The following is a 24,540-nucleotide window of genomic DNA, read 5'->3' as shown; positions in this document are numbered from 1 at the left end:
TGTTTGATCTTTTTAAGTTTCATAGAAACCAGATTGGGTATTTGAGTTTTCCATAGCTGGGAAATGTTTAATGCAGCTTTGCAGATACTTTCTTTGTACTGTTTCTTTAAATGCACTTCCTTCTGCTTTTACTTTTTAAAAAGATGCAGCATGGAAAATTTTATAAGTTTTTATTTTTTTATAAGTAATTTATTACAGGTCATTGTTCTTTTCATATTTCTTTAGAATTGAAGAGACTGAGGTTTTTTTGTTTGTTTGGATCTTAGACTTTTTTTGCTTGGTTTTGCCACAGACTAAACTGTGCTCTAAATGACAGATTTAATTTGTAAAAACAAATATTCGTATTATATTTAGATGGAGAAAGACTCTAGAAAGGAAAACAAACTCCTTCATATGGGACCTTTCAAGTGACAGAGTATGTGGATTAATTTAAGGGTGTTTGGAGACTCCAGATACAGTGCGTTTACTATGCTAGTGTATTATCAGATTTAGCTGCTTGAAATATTTTAGACCTTATCCTCAATTTGGTAGGAGTTTAGGAGCATCTAACCATATTTTCAAGACCGCCTCTTAATTTTTGTATCACTTTTACTTTCTACTTTCAATGTTACAAATATTGTTGAAACATCCCGAATCACTTCCTTTTTAGACTTGACTTTTCTCAGTTAATTACTATTTCTCTCTGGATATCTTATATGGTTTCTATCTTATTTTTAGCTAAAGTGGCTTCCTCTTAACAGCGTCTCTTTGTGGAAGTACAAACCACAGTTTGGGAAACAAAGACTTAAGGAAAAGTCGTTTTTTTTTTTTCCCCTTGTTAATCTCTCTCTAATTAACTCTCAATAATCAGATTTTCACCCCACCAAAATTGTCCTTTCAGAATTTACCAAGAAATTCCTTTTTGTTACAAAATCCAGCCACCATATTTACAATTGCATTATTTTTGGTAGAAGAGCATGTTTGAGCATGGGTGGAATGTAAATTAGGCTTTAATGTAAGTTCACTGAGATAATTTCTCAATTTCCTTGATCTTATTCTATCAGTGTTTCCCAAACTTGGTGAAATGTGTGTATCAGTGGAATAAATACCTATCCTAGCACTGAGGGGGTGCTACATGCTCCGGGATTTTCTTAACAAACCCTTTTCTCTCTTAACTTCCTTGATAGTGCCCTTGCCTGCTTCTCCCACCTTTCTGACTCCTTCTTTATGTTTTTCCTCCAAATGTGAGCCTTCTCCAGGACCTTGATTCCTAGCCATCTTTTTTTCCTCCTGTCTTGATATTCCCTCAAGACATCTTTCTACAGATTCAGTGATCTCCTCTGGGGAACTCCTCAGTGGTTGCCAGAGGCTGGGGCTGGTGATCAAAGGATACAAACTTCCAGTCATAAATAAGTTCTGGAGTTGTAATATATAGCATGGTAACTAGAGTTATAATATGTATCGTCTATTTGAAAGTTGTTAAGACAGTAGATTGTAAAGGTTCTCCTTATCAAAAAAATGTATAACTATATGTGGTGATGGATGTTAACTAGACTTATTGTGGTTATCATTTCACAACATATATATATATATATATATATATATATATATATATATATATATATATATACACACACACATACCCAGAGAGAGAGAGAGAGAGAGAGAGAGAGAGAATCATTATGTTGTACACTTGAAACTAATATAATGTTAGATGTCATTTATATCTCAAAAAAAATATTCCACTTGGGATAGAACCTCTAAATAATGTTGAATCCTAATCTGTCTCCTATAGGCAAAGTTTTGAGAGAGCACGGATTTTCCAGGTACCTGGTAGTTTTGATTTGTGTGTCCCAGGGCCTCGGCATATATAAATAATGGATAATGCATGATGCTTCCATTCTGCGGGTCTTGCCAGCCATGTTCCTCTGACTAGTACGACATTCCCTCACCTCTTAGGCTCTAAAGCTCATCATCAGGTCCTCTCTCTCCTTCAGCCACAGCACATATCAGGCACCATGAGCCCTGTAAGGTATGCCTCCTCTTGGCCATGTCTCCACACCCCGTACAGTTACTGTGCCTCTTTGGTGGTATCACAGTAACTATTACTCTCCCAGATGCTCGTCTCTGCCTTCTGTTATACATCCCCACCACAAGTGCCAGTTTAATATTCCACAAGCACACCTCTGCTCACATCACTTTCCTGTGCAGAAGTGTTTAATGATTTCTTATTTCCTCCTAAACAGAACACAAATTTCTTACCCCAGCATTCGGAGCCATGGAGTCAGACATCTCCATATCCCTGCGGTAGCATGGCTCTCAGGCTTGTCCTCACACTTGAATTACCCAGGGAATATAAAAATTAGAGAAGCCAATGCCCAGGCCCCACTTCGGAAAATTATATAAGAATTTGGGGGAAAGGGATTGGATCTGGGTATCACTTTTTTTTTTTTTAATTCTTAACTTTATGGCCTAAAGTTCTATTTTACCTGAGTTCTTTTTAAAAACTTTATTTTATTGAGGTATTGTTGATTTACAATGCTGTGTTAATTTCTACTATACAACACAGTGATTCAGTTATACACATATATGCATTCTTTTTCATATTCTTTTCCATTATAGTTTATCACAGGATGTTGAATATAGTTCCCTGTGCTATCCAGTAGGACCTTGTTGTTTATGCATTCTATTTATAATAGTTTACATCTGCTAATCCCAAACTCCCAATCCATCCCTCCTCTCCCCCTCTGCAACCTGGTCTATCTATGTCTGTGAGTCAGTTTCTGTTTCATTGATAAGTTCATATGTGTCATATTTTAGATTCCACATATAAATGGTATCATATGGTATTTGTCTTTCTCTTTCTGACTTACTTCACTTAGTATGATAATCTCTGGGTCCATCCATGTTGCTACAAATGGCATTATTTCATTCTTTTTTATGGCTGAGTAATATTCCATTGTATATAAGTACCACATCTTCTTTATCCATTCATCTGTTGATGGACATTTAGGTTGTTTCCATGCCTTGACTATTGTAAACAACGCTGCAATGAACATAGGGGTGCGTGTATCTTTTTGAATTATAGTTTTCTCCGGATATTGGGCATTACTTTTTTTTTAAAGCTTCCCAGGTGATATTAATGTGTGGGCAGAATGGAGAACCACTTTGATTGGGCTACTTACCTTTGCCTGATCACATTTCAAAGCTTTCTACTTTGCAGTGCTATTGAGGCTTTTGTCTCCTAGAATTTCCTCCTTTCTGCCATTTGTTAAAATCCAAATTAATATACAAATTCACCCATAAATTCCCCTCAAACTAGAAATGGTAAACAAGTTAACCAAGGCCTCATCACACATTAGTCATATACCTCTGATGCCTAGATTATGCTTTGTTATATTTTTATAATTTTGGTCTGTTAGTCTCATCTCCCCTTCTATATGACAAACTTCTTGTAGAATAGGGAGTATTTTATTCATCTTTTTATTCGTTATCCTGCATAGGACAGTGCCTTGTGTATACCTAGTAGGTACACAATTAGATGAATAAGCAATTGAAAAAATAAACCTACAAATATACTAATAAAAGAGCTGAATATTTCCTTCAGATATTCAAGCATCATTTGTTTCTTTGAAGTTTAGAGAAAAAATAGTGAGTGCTTGATAGGAAATAGCTGTATTGTAGAGTAAAATGAAATGTGCTGTGGAATGTGTCTGAGCAAAACCAACTGAAGAACAGAACTCACATGCCCACGGCCTCTAGTGAAAGTTCTCTGTAACCTTGTTTCAGAGTCAGTCAAGCCAGTGATGCCTCTGTTTTCAAAGAAAGAAGAATTCTGCCAATAGCTAATAATAGTCTTTAATAATGATAACTCATTTCAGCTCTTTGTCTAAGGAAAAACATGAAAGTCATATGTGAATCTCATCATCTGTGCAACAAAATGATCTATTTAGAGCAGGGAACTCTTGGAATTTAAAAAATCTGTTTAGCATTCCATCTCGTTATCAGAGTGACCAAACAAGTGATTAAGGGGTGTAGAGGACAGAAATGACTCTCAGGGGGCCCTGCTTCTCTAATTGCTAGCTCCGTATTTTATACTTATCAGAAAGTAAAGGGAATCCTTCCCTGAATGTTTGCTTAAGGAACATGGTTTTGGCAAAATTTGACCATAGTGTCTACCGATTTGCTAGGACTATGATTCTCAAACTTAGTATGCATTAGAATTATCTGGAAAGTTTGTCAAATCACAGATTGCTGGGCCCTACTTCCAGTTGATCTGATACAGTAAGAATAGGGAGGTGGGTTATGAAATAATAAGTTCCCAGGTAATGCTAATGTGTTGGTCCTGGACCACTTGTTGAAAACTACTGTCCTAGGTATTTCTTTATTACAGATTTTCAGTGTTTCTTCCAGAAGCACAAAGATGTTCTGCCTATTTGCTATTTTAAGTATATAGTAGCCAAGCAGTTCCCCATTTGCCTCGCTAGGACCCTGAATCAACCTTCTACCTTGGTGAGAAGCCCCATCCTAAATTTACATAGACGCTAAACCCATTAATTGTACGTTAACATGCAAAGCCTTGGTACATGTTAGCTTAATTCTTTACAGTCAAGACCAGTGATCGCATTTAAAAATGATAGCAACAAGTAGCTGAATTTAAACTGTCTTTGGACGTGTTGGGCCTGCTTGAAGATAGTGGGATCAAGGTAAATATGTGGACAGATAATTTATTCCAAATGATAGTTATATGCTCCCAAAGAGAAGCAAGATGGTACTGTGGAAGAGAGGAATACTGGCTTGGGTTGCAATGTCTATGTGAAACCATGACTAAGTTACTTAATTTCTTAGATTCCTTTCATTTTACAGAAGATGAAGATTTTTGGATTAGATGATATTTAAGATCTAGTTCAACTGGAAAATATATAAAAAGAATAATAAAGAATGAGGAAGATTACCTAAAATGCCACCAACAAAGACAGTTAATTTGGGGCACAGTTCTTTATAAGTTTTTTATACATTTTATACAATTTTCTAGTTTGCTTTTTTTACCATACTATTATATCAGAAATACATGCTGTAAAAACTTTGTAAGTCGGGCTTCCCTGGTGGCGCAGTGGTTGAGAGTCCTCCTGCCGATGCAGGCACAGTTCTTTATAAGTTTTTTATACATTTTATACAATTTTCTAGTTTGCTTTTTTTACCATACTATTATATCAGAAATACATGCTGTAAAAACTTTGTAAGTCGGGCTTCCCTGGTGGCGCAGTGGTTGAGAGTCTGCCTGCCGATGCAGGAAACGCGGGTTCGTGCCCCGGTCCGGGAAGATCCCACATGCCGCGGAGCGGCTGGGCCCGTGAGCCATGGCCGCTGAGCCTGCGCGTCCTGAGCCTGTGCTCCGCAACGGGAGAGGCCACAACAGTGAGAGGCCCGCGTACCACACACACACACACACACAAAAAAAACTTTGCAAATGTTATTTCAAGGGCTACATAAAATTATATTACTGGATGTATTTAATATTTACTTAATTTAATGTCCTCAATCTTTCACATACTGTTAGATATTTATGATATTTTTAATGTTTTGCTATTGTAAATATTGCAGTCATAAAATTGTTGTTGTTCTATGGAAGTATAGCATGGAAATCCAAGTTCACAGCTGTAGTATAAAACAGATTAAGATTCTGCTGGAAATTGGTACTTGCATCGTGGTAGGAATGCTGGGAATGCCAGAATGGCAGGCACATTCCATGGTAATCTGAAGGCTCATCTGAGAGAGCCAGTATCAGGAATAACAAGTGTTTGCCCTTCCATTGGTTTGTTTGCTCAAGGATTCCTGTTCATTATTTGTTCATTTTTGGAGAAACAGCATATTAAGGGTATCAGGAAGACCTTACTTTGTGTTGTCTGAAATCTCTAACTCATAACTCTACACAGCATGACTATAGCACCCTGAGACTGATTTTGTTTCTTGTCTTATGGAAGGAAATCCTATTACTTTGTCACATTGAGTATTTTACATCAATTTTCATTAGAGACATTTTGAATTTTAAAATGATTGAGATCTATGTTAATTTTATGTCTTTTTTTCATTTGTATATAGCAGTTGATTTTGATTGGCATCTTACAGTACTTTGAAAGATGTACAATGTTTGAAAAGACTCAATGTCTGTTTTTCTTAGAAAATAATAGTTCTTTATTTGGATGCATATTCTAACCACATTTTTAGAAAATAGTTTTCCCATTTCTAAGGATGTTATATGTTTATGGTAGAATATTGAATCAAACCTTTGCAAGTACAAAGATGAAAGCGAAAATCATTCCAAATCCCACCACCCAGAGATAACACAGTTAAACAATGTTGTGCATGTTTCCAGGCATCTCTCTAAGCATAACACACACACACACAAACACACCTCCCCCCCCCACACACATTTACATCCTGACTTTTTGCCTCCTGCCTCTTTTACAATAGTTTACCCCACATGTTTTAACAGATACTTTTTTTTTTTCAAATTTTTTGGCTGCCACACGCAACTTGTGGGATCTTAGTTCTCGACCAGGGATCGAACCTGGGGCCCCAGCAATGGAAGCGCAGAGTCCTAACCACTGGACTGCCAGGGAATTCCCGAGACATTTCTAATATTTTGATAAAAATAAAGACTGTGATAAAAGTATTATCATATCAATGTAGTTTTTAAGGATTGTGATAAATTGTTATATCACTAGTTTTAAGTTAGCCTTTTTTGATCATTAACTAAATGCACTGTGCTATGTAGTTTATATACATTGACTTATTGAATTCTCACTTCTAGTCCACAAGGTAGCTATTTCTGTTTCACAGATGAGGAACTGAACAGTGTATATCATAAATGGCGGAGTTTAAGGTTTGACCCAAGCACTCCTGTCTTTCTCCAAACCTGAGTCTTTGACCACAATATCCTCCTAGTTTCTTGAAAGTGTATGAAAAGTATTTGCTTCATTCTGTTTTGTGTTTTATTGTATGGGTATACCATAGTTTTTTAACCAAGTTCTTCTTGACAGATAGTTAGAATTTTTTCAACTTGTTAATATAAAATCCAACTTTACTACCATATTTGTTTATATTGCTTTTTTGAGATTTGGGTGTAATGTGGAATTATTGTATCAATGGGTAAAATATTAAAACTGTGGTTCTTCCTGCCACATTCCTCTACAAAATGATGGTTCCTATTCTTACTTTCATCAGCAGCGCTAGTTCTCCATGGATCTTCAGTATTAGATGTTGTCACATTTTTTTAATCTGATGAAGTTAAAAATGTCACATCATTTAAATTATTTCGTAGGAAAGGAAGCTTTACTTACACATCAATTTTAAAATATTTCTATTTTTCTAAGTGCTGTTTTTTAAATTTAATTTTTTATTTGTAAATCTTTTTTATACAAAGGATATGAATAAGCAGTTTATATTTTCATATCTAAATGTCAAAACAAAGGAGAAAAGATCATGAAGTTCACAAAAAGCTACAGAAAGACCATTTAAAGTATAGCATATCACTTTACAGTCCCAGGACTGGCAAATTTCAAAATTGGTGATATCACCTGTTGCTGGTGGACATTCCAGGAAAGGAAGATCTCATACATTGCCTGTGGAAATGTGAAATATTGTAGCCTTTTTTTGGAAAGCAATCTGGAAAATCTATAACATTTAAAATACTTATAGTTTCTAAGCCAACAATATTATTCTTGGGAATCAATTTGATAGAAGTTAAAGCATTAAAAGATAATAAAATGTATACATAAATCTTAAAATTAACACTGTCAAAGAAATAAAGAAAATGGTTTTAAATAAGGACAATCAAAATAAGGGAAATGAGATTATGCTACAAATTTTGAGTAATAAATAATTAGAGAGAAAAATAGCAAATTATGTTCCTAGAGTCTCTGGAGAGGTGGAAAACTCATGTTAAGAGATTAGAGGAAACACCAATTTTGCAGAATTCTATTAAAATATGTGCAAAAAATGTGCTTCTTAGATGTGTAGGAGCAATACACTTTAATAATACGATACACTTTAATATACTTGGCATAGTTTCATATGGGCTAAGTGTTCTGCATCCCATAGATGACAGCATTATTAGCCTCAGGAGACACTTCTGATACCCCCTTGGCTTCTGGGAGGAGGGCCAATTTTAAGAAAATTATGAAGTGGATGAAACAGGTTTTAGGCAATAGCTCTGCTTACCCATTACCCAAGTCCCTCCTTACCTAAAGCACCCACTTTAGGGTCCCACAGGGTTGGCCTAACTAGTCAGATCACACCTATCACATGGGGCTCATTGCTACTCACTCATGAAAATGTACCTTCCTTCAACATCAGTTTCAGGGCTCAAGATGTCACATATTCTAGTAAATGCACTTGTACTGCCAATGAGAGGAAACTGATCCCAGTTCTAGATCCCAGTTCTAGATAATGTGTATGAATTTTAATTGAGGCCTCATGCTGATGAAGTCCTCTGTTTCCCTTAGATCAAAACCACCAAATGGTGTCTGTTGAGTTAACATACTCTCCTTCTACGGTAAGAAGGCCTATTAACAAAACATGAGGGGGTGATGCAGAATTGAGAGAGAAGATTATTTTCTGTGTTTTCTAAATTCTACTCATACCGCCCTATTCAGAAGCCTTAACTAATAGGTGGCATATAGAAGACATATAGAAGATGTCACATTGCTTCTTGAGTTTATCATCGAGACTGCAAATTTATCTGCCTGTATCTTACCTCCCACCCACCTATCTATTCATTAAACAACAAATACTTATGTAAAGCTTATCAAATACTAGGCACTGTCCTAAGCAGTTTACAAATATTAACTCATTTAATTTTCATAATATCCTCCCAAGAGTGGTATTAGTATTACTAAGGAGATCTGAGTTTTAGGCCTCACATCTGCTTTTTGGAATGACCTTGAACAAGCTCATTAGATCATCTATTGCTTGGTATGAAAATGGAAGGTAAGACCTGTTCCATAAATATCTCACAGAAATATTATGATTGGTTTAAGCAAATCTCCAAAGATTATTGAAAATAATGCTTTATGAATAAGAGCTGTGTAATCCTAAAATACTTGTGGCATTAAGTAATAAGCCATTGAGAGAACTGATTCTTCTTCTCATGTTAGTGAACTATATTTTCTCAAGCCTTGATTCTCATCTGTGCTGAATTAGTGTGTAATTATTCTTAGAATAAATTTTAAATCAATGACTCCCACCTCCCTCTCAGATTGCTTGAAGTCCCCAGTGCATTATTATACAATGTTAAACCAGATATGATTAGGTTTTATTCACTGCATTTTAAAGAAGTCATGCAAAATGACTTTTAATAAATCAGGAAGAAGGAATAATATTTGGTTAAATGAAGTGTCACCACACTAATTATACACTAAAACCTCCTGCACCGTTCTGTGGAATTTGGTACAAGGAGTGTCTATCAAAAACTCAAGTCAAGTACTCAAGTAGTAAAAGAACCCATTTTCAAGCATCATCCTCATAACAAGGATTATGACAAGGACATTATAGCCAGGCATCAGAATATTTTATAATTGACACTAAACACGTTTTATTTAACACATGTTTATTAAACATGAGCTAGGTGTAGGATACTAAAATTGGTGTGGATGGAGAGAGAGCATTATAAAAGTGAGTGAGACCTTTCAAGGAACTATAGGGCAGAGGTGTACATCAGTGTTTCTCAAACTCACGTGTGCATACTGGGGATTTTGTTACTGACAAATTTGATTTGGTGAGGTCTAAGTCGGGGACTGAAATTTTTCATTTCTGACAAGCTTTCACTATATGAAAATGTTACAGATCCAAGGATCATTTTTGAGTAGGAAAGATATACATGTTTAACTGTAATATAAGATACAATAGGAGCAGTTTGAAGAGCAGAAATAAAATGTTCTGAGAGAACAGAAAAGGAAGGGACCAATTCTGAATGTGGGGGTCTAGGAAGGTGTCACAAGTGAGTACCTGATATGTGACAATGATTTCTCAAGTAGATTTTAGTGGGAAGAGCATTCATCAGTATGAGCTGCATGCTAGGGCACACAGGTCTAAAAGTGTATGGATCATATGGTAGCTCTATTTTTAGTACTTTTTAAAGGAACCTCCATACTGTTCTCTTATAGTGGCTGTACCAATTTACATTCCCACCAACAATGTAGGACGGTTCCATTTTCTCCACACCCTTTCCAGCATTGATTGTTTATAGATGTTTGTTTTGATGATGGCCATTCTTACTGGTGTGAGGTGATACCTCATTATAGTTTTGATTTGCATTTTTCTGATAATTAGTGATGTTGAGCATCTTTTCGTGTGCCTCTTGGCCATCTGTATGTCTTTTTTGGAGAAATGTCTATTTAGATCTTCTGCCCATTTTTTGATTAGGTTTTTGTTTTTTCGATATTGGGTTGCATGAGCTGTTTGTGTATTTTGGAGATTAATCCCTTGCCACCCCTGGGCATATATCGGGAGAAAACCGTAATTCAGAAAGATATGTGTATCCCAGTGTTCACTGTAGCACTATTTACAATAGCCAGGATATGGAAGCAACCTAAATGTCCATCGATGGAGGAATGGATAAAGAAGATGTGGTGTATATATACAATGAAATATTATTCAGCCATAAAAAAGAACAAAATAATGCCATTTGCAGTGACATGGGTGGACCTAGAGATTGTCATACTGAGTGAAGTAAGTCAGACAGAGAAAGACAAATTAAAAAATATAAAAGAATGATACAAATGAACCTATTTACAAAACAGAAATAGACTCACAGATGTAAAAAACAAACTTATGGTTACCAAGGGGGAAAGGGAGGTGGGAGGGATAAATTGGGAGATTGGGATTGACATATACACACTACTATATATAAAATAGATAACTAATAAGGACCTACTGTATAGCACAGGGAACTCTACTCAATACTCTGTAATGACCTATATAGGAATAGCATCTATAAAAGAGTGGATATATGTATATGTAAAATTGATTCACTTTGCTGTACAGCAGAAACTAACACAATATTGTAAATCAACTCTACTCCAATAAAAATTAATTGAAAAATATATAAAAGTGTATGGAGTCTCAGGGGCCAAAAAGGGTCCATGTGGCTGAGAAGAAGTGGGGTTTGGGGAGTGCTGCTTTGAGGGAAAGAGCTAGAGAACTAGGTTGGGGCAGGTGTGAAGGATCTCTGTTGCTTTGCTAAGGAATTTGATCTGTATTGTGCTGGCAATGATAAGATCTGTGTTTTCAGACGACGATTGTGGCTTTATGGAGGAAAATGGATTAATGAAGGGAAAAGAAATAGAAGCAGGGTGACTAATTAGGAGACTTTGCAGAGATAGTGAGATCTTAGATTTAGAGACTGTGATAGGATTTGGAAAGGTCAGGAAATATTTAAGAAATTCTAATTTAGGTTGGATGGGAATTGGAGATCAATGGGAAGTGGAATGAGAGACAAGTACTAGTTGAAGATGATGTTATGCTTTCTAGCTTGAGGGAGAGAAAGTGGATTACACCTTTGACAGTAATAAAACTGGAAGGACGGACAGGTTTTTGGCAGGAGATACAGGTTCTGATTCATATGTGTTCAGCAGGGCATCTGTCATAGGATGTAACTGGAGATCAGAAACATAAGAAAGGTTAAGAAATGTAAATTTGAGAGTCAGTGGCAGGGAAGCAATAGCTAAAGCAATGAATGTAAATAAAATCACCAAAGGAGTTGAATTTAGAGAGAAATGGTAACAAGTGAAATGAAAGGCTAGAAATTTGGGGAGCTGCATGTATTGAGGAGGGTCTCAAACCCTGAACTTGATCTATTTTTCAGTCTTCTGTATTTTAAATACCATCGGAATTGTCTTTATCAGAGAATCCATCTTGTATAGAAAGTAATTATTTTTCACTTTCTGCATTGTAGTGCAGATTGGTTTTGTAATACAACATTCTTAGTATAAAATACTTGGTGAGATATGTCATTAATATGTGTCTAGATACAGCCATATACTTAACAGTCATCTTTTTTCCTCTGGAGAATATGTTTATTCTGATTTTTTTGAAAAAAACTAAAGTCCATACTTCATTCAGATTTTTACACTTTTTACCTAATGTCCTTTTTCTGTTCCAAGATCCCATCCAGCATACATTACATATAGTTGTCATGTTTCCTTAGGCTTCTCTTGGCTGTGACCGTTTCTCAGACTTTATTTGTTTTTGATGAGTTTGGCAGTTTTGAGAAGAACTGGTCAGGTGTTTTGATGTGCCTCAATTGGGTCATGCCTGGTATTTTCCGATTAGTGTAGGGTTATGGTTTGGGGCAGTAAGACCACGGAGGTAAAATTCTCATCATATCGTATCAAGGGTATAGACTATCCACATGACTTATCACTGTTGATATTAGCCTTAATCACCTGACAGGTAGTGTTTGTCAGGTTTTTCCACTGCAAATTATACTATTATTTCCCCTTTCCATACTGGACTCTTTGGAAGGGTGTCACTGTGAGCAACTCATGCCAAAGGACTAGGAAGTTGTGATCTACCTCCTTGAGTCTGTAGTAGCTATGAAAATTATTTGATATTTTTCCACACCAGAGATTTGTCTCTTCCTCCCCATTTACATTTTTATTCAATAATTTGTTTATATCAGTATGGACTAGTGGATATTTATTTTATACCAATATTACTTTACTTATTTTTTGCTCAAATTGTTCCAGTTTTGACCATTGGCTCCCATGCCCATTTAACATACCTCCATCACTGCTTTTGTTCATTTGTTTGTTTGCTTGTTTGGTTTTGAGCTCTTCCTCATTTTCTGGCACTGTGATGCTCTAGGCTCATCTTGTACACTTACTTTTCCAGCCTTTGAATCAGCCATACCTCCAAGGACCCCTGGTTCCTCTTATTGGAGAATGGAATTAGAAACAAATATCTGAGTGTTAGGTGCAGTCTGAGTTTTAAATTGCTGCAGAGTTCATTTCTTTTAAGGTCTCCTAAGCTGGTGAGAATTCCAGACTTGTAAAAATTTGGTAAAATGCAATAATGAGAGTTTTCTCCAAGACAAACAATAGTCTTGAAGCAGTAAAAGTTTAAACACACATGCACACACATCTAATCAGTTATACTTCAATAGAAGACTATATAAGTGGCATGACAATCTTTTTTTAAAAAAGTCACTTTAAAAAAAGAGAACAAATGTATGGATACCAAGGGGGGAAAGGGGTGGGGTGGGAGGAATTGGGAGATTGGGATTGATACATATATACTAATGATACTATGTATAAAATAGGCAACTAATGAGAACAAACTGTATAGCACAGGGAACTCTACTTAATTCACTGTGGTGACTGAAATGAGAAGGAAATCCAAAAAAGAGGGGAGATATATATATATATATATATATCTGATTCATTTTGCCATACAGTAGAAACGAACACAACATTGTAAAGCAACTGTACTCCAATAAAAATTATTAAAAAAAAAAAAAACCTATGGGACTTCCCTGATGGTCCAGTGGTTAAGACTCTGAGCTCCCAATGCAGGGGGCCTGGGTTCGATCCTTGGTCAGGGAACTAGATCCCGTGTGCTGCAACTGAAGATCCTGCATGCCGCAACTAAGAGAACGCATGCTGCAACTAAGACCGGGTACAGCCAAATAAATAAATAAATAAATATTTAAAAAAAAACAGAAAACAAACAAACAAAAAAACTTATGGAAGGAAACTTTAGCAAGCCTTCTAAAGTAAACATTTCTTGAGTTTATTTCATAGAAATAAACTGATCTATTTCTTTTCATGCTCTTCTTAATGAAAAGTTCCTTTAGAGCAGGAGTCTTTTAACTTTTGCAAAAGTTTAAGCAGAATGTTGCTTTCCTGAGCTTGTGAGTAGGTTAGAAAATTTTCAGGAGTTCAAAACTCTTCACAGAAACAATCTCCAAACCTCTCTTAGGGCAGAAAGCTGGTAGACATTAGGGCAGGAAAACTTTATCCCTAGTGTGGATTTAGAACATCAAGGGAGAGAACGGTTTAGAATTTCTCTGTGGTGAAACACAAAGTTTTCATCATCAGCTCTTAGAGGTTAAGGAGCCAGAGGCATAACAAGCAAAAGTCCATGACCAGAGTCTTGGGGCAAGAAACCAGATTTAATTAGATTTTGTGACCATGTTATATAATGCATTGAAAATCTCAAGTTTCAATATATATGATTTCTTTTAAAATGAATTCTGAAAATTGAAATATATAATCCAATAAACATCTACTAAGTGTCTACTATAATCAGTGTTATATGCAAGAACTTGAATGTTTGTTGTCCTTAAAGAAAAGCCATGAATAAAATTAATTAAGTAGGGGTAGATCCATCATACTAAGAATACAGTTAAGAGAAAAGGTTAATGCAGCTTGGTTCAGGAATGGCTAATTTATATTCAAACAATCTTGTGATAGAATCAAGCATAGAACCCAATTTATTATTAATAAGTTAATAATGTATTCAGTAATATAAACTATCTACTAAGTCTGGTAAAAGAAGGATACAGAGAAAGGAAGACTTTGTTATGTGATAAGAATCTTATAGTTGTGAAGGAAAGGGTGTACAAAGGGAACAGTGAACATGTGAAATATCCTCATGTTATAAAGGAATATTATGTATTATTTAATAATTGTTATATTATAAAGGAATATTATGTATTATTTAAAAATTAAACATTTTCAGTATTTCACACTGAAATAAAACAAATTTTAGGAAATCACACTACTATATCCTTAAGGCATATAATAGTATAATACTATGAATAAGTAAATGAGACTTGGCTTTAGTAGCTATGTATCTTAAAAGTTCCTGGACAAGTTTCTTTTCCAAGTCATACTCTATAAATCTTTTCTGCTTCAATCAAATGTATGTGTTCACAGAAAAGTTTCTAATAAGTAAAGCACTTGGAATCTGCTATTAGTTTTCATAATTAATATTACAATTATTTAAATGCAATGACTGGTTACCTTTGCTTTTCTTATGTACTTCTCTCCTTCATTCTTACTAAGAACCAAAATGTATCTTTATGTCTTTTTAAAAAAAAACTACTCTAATATTTTTTCTTATTATTCATCCATTTTTAATTTTTAGAAAAATATTTCAATATCCTAGCATTTTATTGAGTCTTAGTTATTGGTCTACTGCTCACATTCAGTTATACATATACATACATAATAGGTAGCAAATACTTGTTAAATTCCAGCCACTGTTGTAGCTACTGAGAATATAGCAGTGATTAAAATAGGCCCTGTTCTGCCCTTGTGAAGCTCACATTCAAATGGGGATAAACAGACAATAAACAAATAGATAAGAAATACATAATGTGTCAGATGATGATAGATGCTATGGAGAAAAGTAAAGCAGGAATAGACTTGTCATTCCTTGAGAATAAACAGCATTTATAAGAATGATGCTATCTCAGAGCTCTCTGTTGTTCTCTGGGTTGAATTACTGATCCAGTAGACTTTATCAATGAGGAGGTCATTTGAGAGCCAGGAACGATTGTTTGCTTTACATGGCAGCCTGACTATGAGAGACTGGAAATATTCTAAAGGCAGCCTCATTCCTTAGGGCAGATGCTTGATTAAAACAAAAACAGGAACAAAAATCTTTAAAAATAGCTCTTACTTTTAACACTGAGATGTTAGGTGGTTCCTGAGAACGCTTAGAGAAGGATAAAGACTATAGTCAGTGCCATATTATGTCTGAATTAATAAAGCTGGACCCTGACATCGCCTTCTAAAATTGTCTGTGGAGTTTTCATTGCTTCCAGACCCAACACTATGGAGGCATGATAATGAGCAATAATGTTCTACAGTTTATGGGGAGAATCCTATAGATTTTTCATGTTGAGATGGAGAATGGAACATCCACATCCTGTTTTCTTAGAACTATGTCCTATGACCTCTCTATTTAAGGGCTTGGCTAGCCTGATCTGGGAGCTTGTCCTGCTCTGGTTTCTTTGTGACAGGGAAATAAATCATTTTAACCATCAAAAAAAGTCTGAAAAACTTTAGAGGTTTCTTTTCAAAAGTAGGTGGAAACCCAGTTAATATTTATAGTTTCTGAGTACATGTGCAGTTGAGAGCTATCTCCTTTTACACATGAATATTTCTCTTACTTCAATTACCAGTGGTATCACTAATAATGTTTTAGGGTGCTCTTGCTGGATGAGGGTCTAGGAATACCTGAGTTATACCTGTTATAGTCTTTTTCCTCCAAGGTCCCAAAGGAAAATAGACACTGGACAGTAGTTGAGAAAATACCAAAGCTAGATAGTTCCTCTTTGTCTCAGTTTCTTCTTCTGTAAAGTATGTGTAATAATAGTTTCTACTCCACAGTGTTGTTGGAAGTTCTGCATAAGTTAATACATATAAGGCATCAAAAGCTAAGTGTCTCTGTTGCCTCCCTGTTTTTTGAAGCAATAATGATGTAATGATCACAAACATGGCTTTGGAGCTAGACTTCCTGTATTCAAATTCTCTTCCCATCACGAACTAGATGGCTGACCTTGGGCAAGTTATTTAACCTTTCTGCACTAAAAAAAAAAAAAAAGAAAAAGTATATCTAGCAGGGTATTGTATAAAATAAATTAATTAATGCAAATACTTGGAACAGTACCTGGCATACTCTAAGTACTCAAGAACTAATTGCTGTTGACTCATTACCACTACTACTGCTACTATTCCTTATTTATTAGTGTGGCCTTGGCACCCAAATCCTAATGCAGTATTCTAAAGAGTTAGGCTGAGTCACATAAAGGTCTCCTTTCTCTATGCCAGGAAAACCTAAGAAGCCATCATCCAAATTGGCCAGGATCTGCTTTGCCTGTTTTTTCCCCAATCCAAATCATTTTTTTTTAAGTTACTTTTATTGGAGTATAGTTGCTTTACAATGTTGTGTTAGTTTCAATCCAAATCTGACTTCTCAGCTCTTACACTAATGTCAACCTTCAGGGGACAGAAGAAACACATCAAGTAAGACCAACACCAAAAATGTTTGCCTCAGTGCCTAGAATGAGCCTGTCCTGGGCCACGTATAACTGTGGCAACAGCCCTGAGACAGACTGAATGTGGAAAGAGTCCAAAGAGAGAGTGTGAACAAGAAAGAAATGAAGGCAGGTCCACCTAGGAGTGGGACCTGGTCTACTTTAGCAATCCAACCAAAAAGACATAAGGGAAAAAGATGGCTACAGGCCAATCGGTTTTTTTTCCAGCCTTGTTAGAGAAAGAACGGCTCTAAGAGGCCACACTTCAGTCCTTGCCAACTTTAACATGGCCAACCAAATGTCTTTGGAGTTGAAGTGACCTTATTCAACCTTGCGAAAGAGCACGGTCAAAGATGGAAATCAAAGGGTATGTTCAGACATCCTTTAAAGACCAACTGAGCAAATATCAACTGCCTATAAGTCATCTCAACAAAACCAATTTACCTAATGAACAAGCCTAATTCGTTGAGAGCTAAAACATGGAACATCAACTTGCTGAATGAACAATTCATGGAAAACTGACAAACCAGTGTTTTATACCAGTTCTAAGGACTGTTTGCTGCTACTAAAGGCAGAGCTCAGCCAGAGTTTGGGCCAGGTCGGGCCACTAAGGTAAACTATAGAAAATGTGGAAAGCTGGCCTCAGCTGTCAGTGGCTGCCTCGTAGGATATGAACCCAAAACTTCTAAGTTTTCAAATGAAAGCTGAAATCTGGATTTTTATGTGAATTGTGCTGGCATTTGCATTTTGACAAACGCTTAAAATTAAAAACAACAAAACAAACACTGTGCAGACCAAATGCACCTTATATGCGGGCATTACTCCCCCTGTATGCCTGCGGTCTGCAGTCTCTGCTGTACGCATTGTCCACTAAACACTCATGCTTTTAGGTTGTTGAGCGTGGCCCCGAAGCTTCACAGTATATAGTAATTTGTAATCTTGTTGAGGAACAAATTTGTATCCCAGATGCTCCAAGGTTGACTTCTGAATGTTATTTACTTCACTAGTGAGTATGCTTTGCTCTCTGCCCGGTTTCTAGATTTCAGTATGGTTTGGGGAGTTTTTTAAACCAAGCTTGAATTCATAGCACCACTCATAAAACAAATAAAGCTTTTTTCTTTAAAAAAGGGCTGTGGGAATCAGGCAAGGGAGTAGATGTCTAGATAGAAATGAAGAGAAATTGAAAAGGTCTACTTTAACTAGAAAATTTAAGTAGGAAATAGAGATTTGGAAGTTTGATGTAGAATTCAGCAAGGGTAACAATAGGAATATTGAGTGGAAACAATCAGCATTTTTTTCAGACCGTGGTAGCAAGAATTAGGCAAGAAGGATATGAAGAGATTGCTGAAAATTTTTGGTTATACTTTACTTCATTTTAAGAGGAAATTGATGTGCTATACGGTATTTTTGAAATATTAACTTTCCACTTAAAATATTAATTAAATATTTTTGAGAGATGAGGGGTAATCTTATGAATATAAAGATATTGTGTGATCCTTTATAAGTTAGCCTAAATTCTTTTTGATGTTTAGATTCCTTGTAGCTGCTAAGGGCAGTGACTGTCTGCCCTTTTGTTTTGCTATTTACTTTCATATTTCTATCTAGTACAGTGTTCGGCTCAGAGGAGGTTCTTAATAAACTGAATACTTTGAATTATTTAAATGTGTCTCCAGTTTCAAACATTTATGGCTTAAATATATATTTCTTTCTATCAATTCTAGAAATTGTGTGTATGCCTTGGGTAGTGAAGGGGGGCATGCTTCAGACTTAGTGGAATATAAAACATACTCTGTTTTTTAACACCCAAACAATGCAGTCCGTAATATGAAATTCCTCTTTCTCTGCATATTCTTATCTTCTTAAAATATTTAGTTGTGTATATTATAACAGGAAGTTTCCTCTAGGGTTTTAGTGTTTCCTGGGCTAGAAGTAATATCAAATGAAAATAGTCTCTGTGTTTTCCCTTTTGAATCCATATCAAAAGGTTTTGGCTGAAAATGCCAGGTGCACATTTAAAATAAAGTATTGGAATCATTATAGAGTATTAGGTTTTGGCCATTGGAATCTGCTTGTAGTTTCCTTCAAAGTGAGAGTGCATGGGACAGGGTAGACCCTTGACACCTAAGGCCTGATGGCTATTACCTGGATGAGATCTCTCCCAACTCCCAATCACCAACATCCTTTCTCCTTGTTCTTTTGAACTATTGTGCTATCTTCCAGCATCTTGAGATACATCAAGCAAACAGAGAAGCTCTAGGACAAGAGCTCAGTTAACTTGAGTTCAGTTGTCTGGATCCTTTTGTTTGGCAGAGAGGTTTCCCTTCCAGCAACAGGACAACTATAGAGGGACCGATAGCTCAGACAGCACAGGACTTGTCAAATGGAAAAGGACTTGATTAGTGCAGAGTGAAATTTCATTCCTAATTGTCATAGATATTCTTCCTCATCAACTTTTTTTTTTTCCTGTATAATTCTTCTTTTAAAGCATTATGCTCTCAAGTGAGAAATTCTAGGACATTTTTTAAAGATAGAATTTGGAGGCATTGGATATTTTCTAGCTTTTTGAAGCCACTAATAACGCAGGAACTGACTTGTGAGGTCTGGCATAAATAGTTACTTGAAGCAACATTTATCTTAGTATTGATCAACAAAAGATGCCATGTGTACAGCAATTGCTTCATTTTCTAAACCGGATTTCCATCCAAAATGGAGAAAGTTTCCCAGGTAGTACCAATTCTTTTATATATTACTTAGTGTTCTTTTTCTGTTTTTTTTTTTTTCTTGAGATAGATATTTCTATATTGTTTCTGAAGTAATGTGTTTACTACCCTATCATTAGCTAGTTATTCATTCATGCATTTAACAAATATTTCTAAAGCATCAGTTATATGCAAGGTAAGCTGATACAAATTTATGTAAATAGATCAAAAAGAATAAGGGAAAATAAACCCATATATAGCCACATAAATGTTAATTTTTAAGTGTTCAATTACTTATGCAAGAATGTACTCTGCTGAGATTATTTTGGCAAGTAACTATGATTTATTGGCAAAGAACTTTGTTCTTGATGAAATACCTGAAATATCATTTCTTTAGTCTGTGTTATATTCTGTATTTTAGAGTCAACTCTGTCTATAACTAGAACACAAATTCCTTTTAGACTAAACCTATCTTAAATTTTTCATTAAATTTTATTTTCTACCTAACAACTTTTTCTTTGTAAGAAGACTTATAAGAGCATTTTTTAAAAATTTATTAATTTAATTTATTTATTTTTGGCTGCGTTGGGTCTTCATTGCTGCGTGCGGGCTTTTCTCTAGTTGCGGCGAGCGGGGGGCTACTCTTTGTTGTGGTGTGCGGGCTTCTCATTGCAGTGGCTTCTCTTGTTGCGGAGCATGGGCTTTAGGCGCGTGGGCTCACGGTAGTTGTGGATCGCGGGCTCTAGAGCGCAGGCTCAGTAGTCGTGGCGCACAGGCTTAGTTGTTTCATGGCATGTGGGATCTTCCAGGGCTCGAACCCTTGTCCCCTTCATTGGCAGGCGGATTCTTAACCACTGCACCACCAGGGAAGCCCCTTAAGAGCATTTTTGATTTTCAAGATCTATGAAAAGTAATGGTAATACAGAGGCCCAGAACAAAATGTTCGATGTTTTTACTTCATATCGTTATAACTCTCTCGTCTCTTAAAAGACTTTATAATTTTCTTTCATCCCAATCTCCAACTAAGATTTTATAAATTTATAAAATTAGTGATTTGAAACATTCTAATTTTAGTCTTTTAAAGGAATTTTATGATATAACTTAAGATAATTGGATTTTCCCTAGGGTACAATATTAAAGTGTTACTTCTGCTTAATTAGAAAAGGTGAATTTAGTTACCTTGATTATATACTTTTAAGTATATTCAGAATCATTGTTACTTGTGTTTTAGGATTTAAATAATTACATTCTTTAATCTGAAGAAGTAAATGGTGCTTTTAAAAATCTGATAAGAAATTGTTTTTCAATACTCTTTTGCTATTAGGTGATTTGGGCTCTTGGGATCTGCTCGTTTGCCTGTCTTCTGGGAAAGCTGGTGGAAAACCTTGCATATCCAAGGAAGACATGTGCCAGCTAGGTTTACATCAAAAGGTAAACATTCTTTTTCAAAATGTGCACAGATTTTATCAGACGTATGAATATTAACACCAGTACTTCCTGGTCCATAATGTTGAAAAAAAAAAAGTCTTGAAAAACTGGAACCGTTGCATCTTTGGAGAAAGTTTCAATGGCCATGCCTTATACACTTTACCATAAATTTTCACCATTTGGGTTTGATAAGATTCCCTTCAACTTCAGCTGCTACCAATAAGGATCAGTTTTAGCTAGTGGGACCCAAAACTTGACCTTGAAATACATAGCCTATGGAGTGTTGCTTACCCTGGCCACTTGTTCATCCAAAGTAGTAAAAATTTTATTTACTAGATCCCTGTTTTGACTTTTCAAACTTAAATTGATATCCGGAATTATAACAAATTTATATAGTTTTTTTGTTAATTTTAAAATTGACATCCCATATCTACTATCATGTGTAAACTTTTATAAATGCTTCTAGAAAAATTAACTAAAAATTATCAGATGCCTACAATGTGCTAGTCACTGTGCTGGAAAATTTGCATATGCTCTATTTTTGGTAACTTTAACAAATCTGTGAGAAAAGTGTCAAAGCCAATAGCTATTTTTCAGTAGTAAAAAAGTACTATAGTAGCTACCGTGATCATTTGAGATTTCTGCAATTGACAGTTGTGATCACTCCTTCTTCCTTCTAACTCTTTCCTTCCTTGACCTTTAGACTGAGCACATTCTTTCGCTTCTTCTTGTACATCTTTGGCCATCCTTTCTGTGTCCTTCAGAGCCACCTTCTCTCTGTCCTTTCTTTAAATGCCTCTGTAAATGCCTCTGTTCCCCAGCACCACCCCTAACGTTTCACTTACCATTTGTAGTTGATGACTCCCAAATCTACATCTAAAGTTCAAAGCAGTTTCCCATGCTTCAGGCTTGCGTGTGTAACTACCCACTGAACATCTCCACTTAGATGTCACATAGGACCTCAGACTCAACGTAGAGAAAATGAATTCATTATTTTCCCTGGTAAACTCACTTCTGCGCTTGCATTTAGAAGCTCTGCAGAATTGCTCTGCTGGTCATTAGCGTGATTAACCACTCTGTCACTTCCTAAGATAGAAATCTGGCCTTCACCTTTGAGCCCTTCCTCTCTCTTGTCATCTGCATTCTATCAATCATGAATACTAAGGAATTTAACTTCTAAATAGTTCTCAAATACCTTACCTACTCTCCATACTTACTGCCTTTATTCTGGTCAGACAGTCACCATGTATAACCAGGACAATTGCTGAATCCTCCTCACTGATTTTTCTGAAGCAAGTGTTTTGCCCCTGAAATCCATCGGGCTCTCAGTTATCAGAATGAAAAATAGAAAATGCTGAATTAACCTGGTTACTCCTGTGCTTAAAATCTTGCATGGCTTCCCATCAGCTACAGGATAAAGTGGACAATATTTGCTGTGTGTATCAGTCAACCTCCCAGAAGGAAACAAATGCCATACTCCAAAGGATTTAACTGAAGAGAAACTAATGAAAGAGCTACTTACAGAGCTTTTGGCAGGATAAGAGAAACAAAAAAGGTTAGAGGCACCCAGGGACCAGCAACATCATAAGGTTTTACCACCCTTGGTCTGAAGAAGGGTGTGTACAATAGAAGGAATTGTATAGCAAAACCAAATAAGAGCTGGAGCCAAGAAAGAAGGATCCTAGAAAGGAGATATAAACATAGGGGAATGTAGCCATTGCCAAATCATAGCCCTGCAGAGAGGAAGCCAGAGATAAGTATTCAGCCTCTCTCTACTCCCACCTTCCAATCTCTTGCCAAGGCCTCCTCCTGAGAACAATTCTAAGTGCTTACATATTTGTTTATATACATTCTTTACATATGAAGAGACTGAAGCACAGAGAGATTAAGAAAATTACTTAAGTCTTCCTAGCTAATAAATGAAGCATCTAGGATTCACTCTGGAAGTCTGACTTTAAATTCTGTGTTCTTAACCATATCACTATAGAACCTTTCTAAATAAATATTTAGCTGCTGCACTTAAAACCTATTCTAATGAATATTCTCAAAGAATACACAAATTCTAAATGATACATTTAGATAACTGTCACTTTGGAGCATGAATAATTTGAAGTTTTGTGAACCATGACTTATTTATGTAAACATAAATATTCAAAACAGAAGTTGCTTCAGATTTGTTGGGTATGTGTTAGGATTGTTAATGACCTTAGAATGAACAAACAAAGGGCACCTGCTCAAATGAGGATTACTCACCACTTCAGAGCTTTGGAATTTAAGTGCTTAATGAAAATGATCTTAAGGTCTGTTATAGATGATGAATGACCAGGAGTCTCTCTAGCCAGGAGGAAAGTAACAGGAATTTAAAACTTTATTGGTCTGTGTGATGCTGAAAGTGAAGAAAGGTCCACTATTTGGGGTGACAATAAGTTTAGTAAGTGGGGCTCTATCTCACCTCTAACAGGTCCTGGTATTTCAAGAGCAGAGAAATTCGTTTCTAGTTCTGAATGTTTGTAGGATTAGCAGTCCCTGAATCTGGGATGCTGTTTTTAGTACTTGGAGCACTGAGAACTACTGAAATGGCTCTTATTTGACAGCTTGCTAGGACATTTTCAGGTGACCGTGATGGAGTGATAATTACCTGGGAGAGACATGGATGATAATAAGACTTTTTTCTTTGATTAGCTGGTTCCCTTCTTGCCATTAATTCTCTTCCTTATGGATGATACTGAACAGCTTTCAGAGAAGGTCTGATTTTTGATGAAAGATGTGAACATCTGTACAGATCTAATGAAGAAGAAGGACAGTTCCCTAAGATACAATGTGACATGTGTGTCACTCTCAATGTTCATGAGTGACCAAAAAAAATTTTTTTCCCTGGGTGCTTTCTTACACTTTATATAAATAGCTCATCTCAAATGGCTACTTTCCTTAATGAGTTAATGGTATTACTGTAGTTTTAGTTTTTTTGAGTTATAAACACTTTCTGAATGTTTATAATTAACATCATACTGTTGCTCTTATTAATGAAATATGTCTCAAAATAAGAATGGTTTTTTTTTTTAACTTTTGCTTCTGACGGTATATAATGAAAACAATTTAGATTACCACAGAGTAGGATTGAAATATTTTTAAATGCACATTTCCTTTCTCCCAGTTTGTTCTCGGAAATATTCTAGGGCCCAAATGTGATTATCATTTTTTTTTTTTTTTTCGCGTTTCGCGGGCCTCTCACTGCTGTGGCCTCTCCCGTTGCGGAGCACAGGCCTCCGGACGCGCAGGCTCAGCGGCCATGGCCCACGGGCCCAGCCGCTCCGCGGCATGTGGGATCTTCCCGGACCGGGGCACGAACCCGTGTCCCCTGCATCGGCAGGCGGACTCTCAACCACT

General features: G+C 36.0%; 1 protein-coding gene across 9 annotated transcripts in view; it reads left to right on the top strand.

Annotated features, from left to right (window-relative positions):
* The window catches only part of CPED1 (cadherin like and PC-esterase domain containing 1), a 327,103-nt gene that overhangs the window by 39,866 nt on the left and 262,697 nt on the right, over window positions 1-24,540 (top strand). For all 9 annotated transcript variants that reach the window (XR_003679745.2, XM_024131668.2, XM_028489828.2 and 6 more), the window contains exon 3: window positions 21,050-21,156. Coding sequence is in view for 8 of the 9 variants with exons in the window: in XM_024131668.2 (XP_023987436.1) it covers window positions 21,050-21,156 (107 nt within the window). In the remaining variant the exon portion in view is untranslated. The remainder of the gene's footprint in view (window positions 1-21,049; window positions 21,157-24,540) is intronic.

This window comes from Physeter macrocephalus, chromosome 5, assembly GCF_002837175.3.
Source record: "Physeter macrocephalus isolate SW-GA chromosome 5, ASM283717v5, whole genome shotgun sequence".
Classification (NCBI taxonomy): domain Eukaryota; kingdom Metazoa; phylum Chordata; class Mammalia; order Artiodactyla; family Physeteridae; genus Physeter; species Physeter macrocephalus.
Note: the sequence above shows the minus strand (reverse complement) of the source record. Positions and strands in the feature narration are given on the sequence as shown.